This window comes from Synchiropus splendidus, chromosome 1, assembly GCF_027744825.2.
Source record: "Synchiropus splendidus isolate RoL2022-P1 chromosome 1, RoL_Sspl_1.0, whole genome shotgun sequence".
NCBI classification, from domain to species: Eukaryota; Metazoa; Chordata; class Actinopteri; order Syngnathiformes; family Callionymidae; genus Synchiropus; species Synchiropus splendidus.
In genome coordinates, this window is record NC_071334.1 from 57,053,394 (window position 1) to 57,064,547 (window position 11,154).

The following is an 11,154-nucleotide window of genomic DNA, read 5'->3' on the forward strand; positions in this document are numbered from 1 at the left end:
TCCTCTCTTCCGCTGCACTCGGCAATCATATTCATATTTATTTATGTTGTCATATTTCCACAGATTCATTTAGTATCACTGTTAAATGCATGTCTGTATTTTGTTTTCTTTTTGATCTCCTGTCAGGTGCAACTTTCATGTTAAGTGTTGAGAATATCACGTGGCTGAGGTTTAGTGTGTACAGCAACCATTGATAGACTCCTTCCATTTTTTTGATCATTGTATCCTCAAATGTTAAACTGACTGTTTACAAACACAAGATCATAGATGAGAGCAGTTATGCAGCAACTTCAAAAGAAGGAACGATTTATGTCTGGCTCGTGTTTTCAGTTTAGCTTCTAAAAACAAAGTTACAGACAAACAAAATCTGACTTACATTGGTCATTAGTTTAGTTTAAGACACTGTTAACACAGAGGCGCGCACAACAGGAACGGACACAACAGAATCAGAACTGTTGGAGATGTTCAGAAATCATGATAAAACATTTCTTATTAGTTCATAATATCTTATCACAAGTTTGAAGTCTGATTTTTATCCCTGAATGAAAGTTGACAAAACCAAATACTGGCTTTGTACCGGTGTTTTTTTGTCTGAACATGATAAATTACTACACAGCATTTCACAAATATCAGGCACAATTAAAAGTTGTGCAGACTAAATGCAGACCATTGCACAAAATCTGAGGAAGGCAATCCTAAACAAAAAAAAATATTACAAAAGACATGTTGTATTACATTTCAGGTGTCCAAGGACTTGGTGGACTTCCTGAAAAAGATTCAGAAGCCATGGCATGAGATACGAGACATTTGCTCTGTAGATTCCAGTCACTGTCTACAAAGTCAGCTGTGAGTCTCATATACGACTCTGACGTTCGACTCTGATGAGCGAAGGATGAGACTGTGCGCTGCTGCCGCTCCAACCTCTCTCTGCACTCGCTGTACGTCACGCAAAGTGCACTCAGTGAAAATGTGTTTTTGGCCAGGGAGCTCGTGCATAGGGTTGAGGACTTTGATAAGCTTCTTGAATCCCTGATTTGATTTTCAAACAGTGCTAATAGGTAGCATCTCTTTTGCGATGAATAATGCAACCGTATTTGTTATGTCTTTGTGTCTTCGATTTCTTTTTTTTTTTTTTTTTTTTGTCGTAAAGCATGGTGGTGGAAAATGCTATAGTAAGAGTTTGTTGCTGCTTGGGCTCGACTCTCACTGGCCTGGTGCTTGTTGAGGCTCTGTTAGCACAGGTTTGGAACTGTACTTCTGCATGTTGTGGTGGGTGATAGTACTTTAAATGGTGGAATAAGTTTGCTGTGCATGCAACTTTGTGGGTTTTTTTTGTTGTTTTTTTTAATTTTTTTAAATTTTTTAAATTTTTTTTTAAAGATCTCATATCTCACTAAAAACGCTTCAAAAATGACATTGCAGCTTTCTACAACATCACCATGTTATGACCGTCTTCCAATGCTACAAGGGGAACTGTTGCTGTTTTATGACAGATGTAAAAAGAGAAATCCTTTAGATTGTCTCGTACATTTGAAATACATGATGCACTTGTTAAAAATACCTTAAAAAGGATTCAAATTATTCTGGCCATATATGTCCAGTAACCGAGAGGAAATGATGTTTAAATATGGTTTTGAGTCAAGAAAGTCTGGTCTTAATCTGCTATCCCAGGGGAAAGACATGGAAGAGAAAAGGATACTTTATAGCCGATGGTGACCTATATACACTGCTAAATAACCTCCAGTGTGACCCTGGAAAGGAAGTGATAAGCATCAGTTTCCACACAGTTTGTTTGACCTGCAGCAACTCCCTGTTAACTAATTTCCTCCAATGCGGAAAAAAAAACACAACTAACAGGACAGGGAAGCCTAACTTAAAAACAACCTCACCGTTTCCAGCGAGCCATTTCCTTTTTCCAAAGTGTTCCAAGAAATGATCTTTACAGCTCTGTTGCCACCAAAAACAATCATTTTGCTGATTTACTAGGGTGCTGTGATAATATGCAGGTATGAATGTTTTAATACGCACAACACATACAGTAATGCTCTATATTCTCTCTTTAAATATGAGAATCGCTTTTGTTCTTCTACCATCACTTGCCCATCTGCCTTAGACTGCTCGAGAGGTTTAGCCGATTCTACACCGGAACACGTAACATCAGCAAAGCAATCACAATTAATCCTCCCTTAAGCGCTCCCCAATCCCATAAATGATATTGTATGGTTCAGAGAACTATTAAGGTTAGGCATTCTAAATATAACCCAAAACAATTTAGAGGCCGTGTCTTATCCCATTTTTGGCAGATTCATTTTTATTTATTTATTTTTTCTTTTCTTTTTCTGTCATGAAATATCTGGTGTGTTACATCATACTTTATACACTTGATGTTTAACTTTCTGTTTTGGAGTAAAGCTATCACTTTGTCACATAACATCTCGATTGTCAACTCAGAGAAGCATAAAAGTGACATGCGGTCTCACTGTACTGTATATGTATACGGTTAAGGTCTATATCACCAAGTGTTTTTAGAATTGGTTGGACATTAGTACAACTTTGTTTTATGTTTTCATAGGTATTTTTATTTGTAATTATTTTATCATTAAGAGTGTTGATCGATCTTAATAATGTACTTTCAAAGTGTTGTTGATGATGGTCTGTCTTGCACTCATCAGTGATCTGTATATTTCTGTTTTACAGTTAAAAAAGCAAAGCTCCAAGGAAATCCAGGTGAGTTTGCTTTGTTATTTCTTCATCCTGTTAATGTGTCACACCATTTCCTCCATTGATACCATATGGTACATATTTTCACCTCCGCTAAGAAGGTTATGTTTTTGCGTTTAACATTCCAAAAGCTAACCGAAATTTCTGAATGTATTTTAGGGAAAATACCCCAAATTTGTAACAAATGAGTTAGTTTCGGTCATATTGTGTAGTCTAGCTTCTGGAAGGTTTTAGAGGAGTTGTCTTGGTCTCCAGCCTGCTGCATTCAGAACTATCAAACTTGTTTTCACAAAATATGCTGTTGTTCATTTGACATTGCTCTGTCTGCTAGGCAGCGTTTTGTTTTTTTGTTTTTTTCCCATGAGCCAAAAGTATTACTGAATCATGGTGTTTGTTATAATGACATTACTGCATGCAAGTAAATGCTTATTTTTTATTAGTCAAACCATCAAGTGTAATTACTGTGGTGTGACTTTGCTATTGCTAACTTGACTTACTCGAGTGTTTCACCTCAGCTCACAAAGCTTATTTACTGACAAGTCACAGACAGGGTTAATTGATTTTTGCATTATGTAACAGCGTCCTCATTTGTCAGGTCGTCTTTAGATCACCTGCGGTCGAAATCCTCACGCTCACCACCTGAGTTAATACCTGGTGTTTAGCTTACACCTACCCTTTTTAAGCCCTGTGACGCTCCTGACTTCAGCATATACACTTAACGGCTTGCTACAGCATATGTGTTTTGCCTGTTCTAGTCATGTGATTTGTTCAGCCACAGGCAGTTCTGTTGTTCTTGATTCATTTATTAGATTTTCTGATTCCTGTCTGTGCCAGCCACTCCCTCGCCCACACCACATTACGTACAGCACCTGTCCCAAAGCAAACATCGGCGGTAATTTCGTTAAGCCTACTTTAAATATCAGCCATTAGCGGGGGAAAATACATGGTTGCCCACTTCCTGGCTCTCATTGGATCTATTGATATTATACTTTCATTCATGATTATCATATTTTGTTCATCAATTATACATATTTGGAGTTGCGTGGTTTTTCTTTCCTTATTTAGAAACCATGAGCATTTGCTCCTGATTTATTAAAAATAAAAAGGCATACGCTATAAGACCGGCAACAGCGTCTTCCTCTGAATAAAGTGTTTAGCATCTATTTCTTCAGATGTTGTCCTTTGGTGGGTCCATGGATTACTGGAAAATCCTCCATACTTAGTTTAAAATGGGGTATTTGCCTTGCACTTTCACCACACCCTGAGAAGGGGAGGCACTTCCCTGAAAACGATAGGAGACACACTCCTAAAGAAACTAAGAACTTTCATTAGTATGTGTCATCTCTCTACATAACTCTACATAACATACATACTACTTAAATCAACAAGAGGCGAATGCATGGCTTACACCAGCTACCAGTGGTTAGGCCTGGTGGATGCAGAGTTTTACAAGAGAAAGCTTTGACAGAAATAAATTTGTGGGTGTCCTTTGCTTTTTGCAACATTGAGGTATGTGTCTAAATTGCAAATGTCAGTCTTCCGACTGCCTGAGTGATCTTTGGAGAAAAAAAAAAAGGCTTTTCATGTCAATAATGGATGAGGTTGGGTCTCAGGGACCAGTGGGTGAATCACAGGAAGGGCAGTGCATCCTGAAACACCAGCAGAGCATGTCGTCTCAATAATTCTTCCTCTTCACCACACACTGACCAGCAAGATTCAGGTGACTCACCAGCGCTGCCAAATGTGTGCTCTCGGATATTGTGTGGAATGTTGACTGAAGGAGAACATTATTTTATTGCCATGTGAGTGTAGAGGACCGGTAAATTAAGTTATTAAACCTCTGAAGTCTGAAAATGTAAAACTAGAGAAAAGGTGAAGTTGTGCATGCTACTGCAGTCTGACACTATTGTTGGCTTGGTTGTTTTGGCCCACATCCCTGAGGAAGCAAATACAATGTATGGAATTATGCATTTATAAATAAAGACGTTTAAGTATTAAAAAAATTACAGTACCTTCTGCTAAAAGTAACTGTTCTTTATAATTGTTAAATATGTAAATTGCAGTTGAAGGATCCTGTCATACATCGGTCCTGCCAAACTCTTTTCTGCCTGACACACATAAAGCATTTCCGTATATGAGAAGTCCTCAATGATGGATGAAATGCTCTACCTCAGCTTGGATAAAATAAGTGAGCTGCTTGTGTTGGTGCATGATGCACATACATATTTAATAATACATGTATAAATGAATGTATGAATGTATGAAGCTGGAGATTCAGTGGTTGTTCTCTGAGTATTTGTAGTATCTGCAGTCTGTTTGAGTGTGGCAATGTTGGTTGTGAGGCGACACGATTGTTGACATTTGTAAATTAAATGAAGCAATATCAATTTTCTACGTTTTCTGATCAAAGTAAAGATTGTGAGATATGATTTTGAAAGTGTGTTGAAAATAGCAGGGCAATATATTTTTCTTCGACATTACCGTTATTGTGAATTAAGTCATTTCATGATGCCAGTTTATGTGTTCACTTTTTAATGCATATTTAGTACTGCTGGATCTGAACAAATCAAGGTACAACCTCTGACTAACCAAATGCTAATCCTGACTACTCCCTTAAATATAGTGGTTATTTGTCCAGCGAGCCTTGTCATACTGCCCATTACTTTGTATTTTAAGGCCTCGAATGTTATTAGTGAATGTTCATGGCACCTATGTGCTATGTGATACAAATGGAATCTGTCTCAACTGGTCATGTTGTTTCATCAGTGGCAAACACCTGCTACAGACCCAGAATGAGTGGCTCTTATCTAATCATTCTCTTCCCATACCGCGTCTAATAATGTGAGCTGTGCCTGGTATTCCATAAGGCTTGGACTATCTCATTAGTTAAGGCTTTGAGCATCACATTGGCTTCTTTTTTTTGTTACTCTGGACAGTAATTGGGTCAGTGCACTGTAGGTGGACAGTGCTTTTAGAAACCTCACTGAGCTTTCAATTGTTTCATCTTTACCGTCTAATCTCATTCCACCCTGTAGGGTTTAAACAAATGTACGTCCTGTGTTACTGGAATGTTGCTGGGGTCAGCCGTTTATTGTCTCAGTGAAAACCGTTGTGTTTGCTTATCTGGCAGTGCTGTCTGAGGTGTGTTTTTGCAAGTTGCCCTAGTAACCAAGGAAATCTTTTTTTCTTTCCTTGTTATCTAATGGCCACCACACCAGCTGTTTTTTGTTTTCATTTTACCTTCATGTCCCATATTCCCATTAATAGTTAAGAATGTAACTGGGGTTTTAAAAAAAAAAAGGCCAAATTAAGATTTATTTCTTGTGATATTTTCTATTCCTCTGATATTAAAAAAGCAGTTAAGTATATGCTCGGCTTTTTCCTTATTTCTTGTTCTGTGGAGACATGTAGTTTTAACCTTCTTGTATTTGTTAAATTAATATCAATATTAAATTGTCTATCAAATTTGTTTGTTTGCAGTTCAAGTGATATTTGTATTCAGTTCAAACCTTTGTTGAACTAAGCTTAATGTCTGATATTATGTTGAGATAAGAATGTCAGCAGCCGCACGTGTTGCGACTCTCCTGCACGACACTAGGAGATACAAAGTGATGGCTGCGTCAGGCCGAAAGCTTTCTAATCCCTTTTTTCCCTCCCCTCCCCCAAACTCCACCCAGCGGTGACAGCTGGCGCAGACAGGACGTTGACTACAAAACATCATACCGAGAGTGGTTTGATTCTTGTCAGTGAACAAGTTCTGGACTAGTAGTGTGTTGGAACATAGGTATTGTACTGTATTTGGATTAAAACCTCATCCTGAAAATCGCCTTCTGAGTTGTCTTGTCACTTTTGATTGTACAAATGCTGGGAGATCTTTGTAATGGCTTTGGTCGGTCACAAGTGTACAAAAAGACTTCTGTTCAGCAGCAGTGAGGTTCTCCGGGTCCTCCACAAGCACGGACTTCTGGTGTTTACACATCATGATGATACATGATGACCGTCAAAATAGTTTAGAAACATTTAAAAAAATGATGGGAATTTCTCAATTTGCATATTTCACATTTAAGGACGGAAAACGTGTCAAATGAAATAGAAGCTATATATATAATCTTGATTAATTGAGACATTTTCTTCTGTTTCAGACAAATACAACACCTATGTGACACTGAAGGTGCAGAATGTCAAAAGTACAACGATCACAGTGCGTGGTGACCAGCCGTGCTGGGAGCAGGACTTCATGTTGTAAGTTACTTTTATTTCCTTTATACTAGACACATGACGTGCTCTGAGATTCTGCCTGGTTGTTTGTCATATGCTCTCGTGCGCCAGAATATGCACAAGAAATCCATTAATGGCATCATGGCTGACCAAGTCTCGTCAGTTTTTGTGAACCCTCAACCATCTTAGGATAGGTATTGGTTTCTTTAGGATGCACAAAACTGATACTTCAGGGTTAATAAAACTCCCTCAAAGCTTCTGAACTCTGAATCACATCGTATAATTATCACCAAATGTCCCAGGAAAAGTATTCTTGGAAAATGAACAACCAACAGCATGTTTCCGTCCTTTCATTTATTGGTTTTTAATTTCCTCATTTTAATTTCCATGTGAAAGGTCACCATGGTGACACAAGCTGTTGCATGAACAAGTTGTTTGTCTTTCAGAAACACCCCTGTCATGATGGTGTTTGTATTTCCAGTCCTCAATCACCCTGCTGCCAATGTATGACTTGTCAGCTGAACGTTGTGTCAATGAAAGCATATTTATTGATGAGACAAACCATGATGTGTTCGTGTCAAAAGGCATCATACAAAATGTTCTCTTTTAAATGACAGTTTTATATTATTATTATTATTATTATTATTATTGTTATTGCTATTATTATTATTGCAACATCATCCAAACCTACTTTGTTTTTTCTTTCAACAACATATGCCTCCTGCACCTGGTGTCTCTGAAGGAGCATCGTGACGCTTTTTTTATGTCTTTACATTAGCTAATCCCTTTGATTATTTGTTCTCTTTTTTTCAGGCTCCACTTTACCACGCTGCTAACTGCTGCAAATTACAATATGCTAATTATCCTGCTGTGCGGCTCCTTTCAAAGTGCTTTCCTGTGGTCATCAATATGTTTTTGAGCCTTTTGAATATTGGATGGGAGCACAAACCTAGAATGGAGCGTAACATCTTGTCTGTTACTAAGAGGTTGTAGCCTTTGTTCAGTGAGAGTGCCAATTTAATAGCAATTACGGAGCAATTATATAGCCATATATATCATTCCGCTATTAGGACATGATCTAATATTGCAAAGGTCTCTTTCATGTCGTCCCTGAGTGAATGTTGGATGCATTTCATACAGACTCAAGAGAAAATTTCTTGTGTTGTTGAGGATGATTTCTGTCAATATTACATGACTTGTTATTTGAATGAATTAATGTTCACACTTTACACTTCTGCATGAGGTAAACATGAATATCTATGCAAAATGTTGTTGGGAAATGAATCTGACTTGTCTAAATCTATTTCAGCATCTTATATAATGTTGTTTCTTTCTGCAGTGAGATCAACAGGTTGGACCTTGGTCTCATTGTGGAGGTGTGGAACAAAGGGCTCATCTGGGACACAATGGTGGGAACAGCATGGCTCCCTCTCACTTGTATACGGCATTCAGAGGAGGTAATATGTCCTCATCATTATTATTAATGTTATTATTTTTTATTCTGTGTGAATTTGCCAAAGATTTTCAGGAATTTGAATTGAAACAAATTCGTCTTTCCACATTTTTTCCCCTTGTAACATTACACACGATCTATAGTGTCCAAACTAATGAAATATAATATTATATTTGGTTTGGCTTTTTCCATTCCCACTGTTCTTTTGTGATGTTTCCTTTTCTGAATCAAAGAGCAAATCGCTTGCCATCCCCACTCCCCGTCAACAGTCGGTTTTAGTAGTATTTAATGATAATTATCATAATTTTGGTTAAAGGAAAAAATATCATGTTATAATTTAGTGAAATTATGCAATGCTTTTGTTAAATTACATTCTGCAGGAAGGGTCAGGTGAGTGGACCCCATTGGATGCCGAAGTCCTGATGAAGGCGGATGAGATCTATGGTACTAAGAATCCAACACCTCACCGGGTCTTGCTGGACACTCGCTTTGAGTTGCCTTTTGGTGATGTATTTAAACTTTCATTCTCTAAAATAATTTGAGTATTCAGAAGTTTTGTCTTTTGACAGCTGGAGAGCAGTCTGAAAATACCACCTTAAACTTGTTGCAATACAGTCATGCTCAGCTCTCCGTCTTTAAACAGAATACTGTTATTGACAGTCTAAACTGCTTCGATCAAGTGACGGAAGGATCAGAGGTCATTTTGTGTCCTTGACTTCTTCTGGGGTATTTTGCTTTTGCATCTGATGAGGGTTAGTTGAAATGTATGATATTTGTTTTGATCCTTTTGCACCAGGGCCTGAATAACCTTTTTAAGAAACATTTTGTTTCTTCTGATTCAGTCATAAAATGAACAGAAAAGCCACTGTAATGCAGCGAAAGAAGAAATGTAAATTGATGAATACAAGCAGAAAGCTGTGGCATTATTCAGCAGCTAAAACAGTATACAAATGAGGGGTCTATATTATATTCTATAGAATATTGACAAAGCTTTTGCCATTTATTAATGATGTTGATCTTAGTAGCTCAAAATCATAGGTATAACTAAATATATATGTGAAGCATGATCTGAGCTGAGTGGGTGCAACCTTTCTTCTCCGATAAACGTTTGCCTTTCATAGTTGCAGTAGGTCACCATGACACTGTGCACCTCCAGAGCCATTCATTTGACCTGTGCCTCAGTCTGTCTTTGAAGACATCATCTTTCTAAATGCCCTTTAATGTGCAAAGAGCAGCAAATATCACTGTGCTTCAGAGTGGAAAGGATATCTAGCAGTGTCATGTTGTATGTTCCTTCAGAGTGGAAAAAAGCAAGTAATCCACTTATTTGGACAATGAATTGCATTTGTTCTACACAGTTTGTCATAATCTATTGGTCATGTTTTTTGTGACTTCAGACATTCCAGATGACGAGGCACAGTACTGGACGGGCAAACTAGAGCGCATTAACACCATGAGAATACACGATGAGGTAAAATAAAATAGTAAACGTGATGTCAAACGAAAATGTATGTCAATCTTGCTCATTATTTTTGAATCAGTCTGTTGTTGTGGGCAAAAGTTATCTTTTTATAGCATGAAAAATTGAAAATGTGTTTTGGGTTCCTTAACCCCTCTCTTCCATTCTGGTTTAGGATGACGTTCAAGGCCATGCACTTCCACTTGCTGCTTCACAGTGCTGTAAGTGTCACTTTTTACCACTAGATGGAACCATTTTGCTACTGTCTGCTCCTCCACACCAACATGCATTTTTCTACCTTGGTTCCTGAGAAAAGCAGTGGCTTACTGCACAGTGTAGTGATGTTTTATATATTTATATATTCACCTTCGAGTGTGCCTCTCACTTTTTACGTTTGCATTTTCACCAGGCAACTATTTTGGATGGGCTGATCCTCTGAGTATGTAGAACAAACTTGGATTAATTTTTTCCCTGGTTCCTCCTTCATGCCTTCTGCATGTCCCAATGCTCATATTTCCTCACACCAGGCAATCTGTGAACCGTTTACAATGTGTACATTTAACACGTCTATCCTTTACCCCTTTGGCCTAATTTGACCATATATAATGTCATGTTTGATCCTCTTGCAGCACATGTTGTTGATACTCATGTTTGTATAATTGAATTAATTCGATGCTTGATTTTTTTAATTTTTTTATTTATAGCTATGACTACATCAACGTGTTACAAATAAAAGTATTTACTCAGCGCCAGATGCATTTTATTTGATTCTGTAACCTTGATTTATTTAAATGACCTTCTGGTCGTTTATTTACTTTATTTACATATTTATTACAGGTTTCTGATCGACAGTGACGCATACTTTCCAATGTAGATCTCAAATTACCTGAGATTTTTGTGTTGTGTCAGTGAAGATGATTTATTTACATTGGTCTATTTTCCCTCTGCAGCACTGGATGACCCGGACAGCGCGGTCGATGACCGGGACAGTGACTATCGTAGTGAGACCAGTAATAGTTTGCCTCCACGTTACCACACAACTGCTCAGCCAAACTCGTCGGTGCACCAGTATCCAATGAGCTCCAGACCACACCACCGTCCTGAATCCTGCACGGATTCGGTGCACAGCTTTGACTTGGACTACAGGGAACAGAGAGGAACGAGGTAGACAGACAGACATTTATTTATATTCAATTAATATTCTTTATAATGGCTACATTTTGGTTTAATCTTTTCAGTATTCTCAACGTAAAGCTTCTTTACATTTTCTTTGTGCTTCAAAATTATGACTTTATGTTTTTAA

General features: G+C 37.8%; 1 protein-coding gene across 21 annotated transcripts in view; it reads left to right on the plus strand.

Annotated features, from left to right (window-relative positions):
* The window catches only part of LOC128770004 (protein unc-13 homolog B-like), a 45,027-nt gene that overhangs the window by 4,071 nt on the left and 29,802 nt on the right, over positions 1–11,154 (plus strand). For 17 of the 21 annotated variants that reach the window (XM_053884242.1, XM_053884757.1, XM_053884485.1 and 14 more), the window contains exons 2-9: positions 2,698–2,727; positions 6,864–6,963; positions 8,279–8,396; positions 8,773–8,896; positions 9,790–9,863; positions 10,027–10,072; positions 10,261–10,290; positions 10,802–11,015. In XM_053884242.1, coding sequence (XP_053740217.1) covers positions 2,698–2,727; positions 6,864–6,963; positions 8,279–8,396; positions 8,773–8,896; positions 9,790–9,863; positions 10,027–10,072; positions 10,261–10,290; positions 10,802–11,015 — 736 coding nt within the window. Of the gene's footprint in view, positions 1–2,697; positions 2,728–6,863; positions 6,964–8,278; positions 8,397–8,772; positions 8,897–9,789; positions 9,864–10,026; positions 10,073–10,260; positions 10,291–10,801; positions 11,016–11,154 lie in introns of those variants that run through there. The other 4 variants (XM_053884494.1, XM_053885801.1, XM_053885550.1 and 1 more) reach the window with 3 other exon arrangements.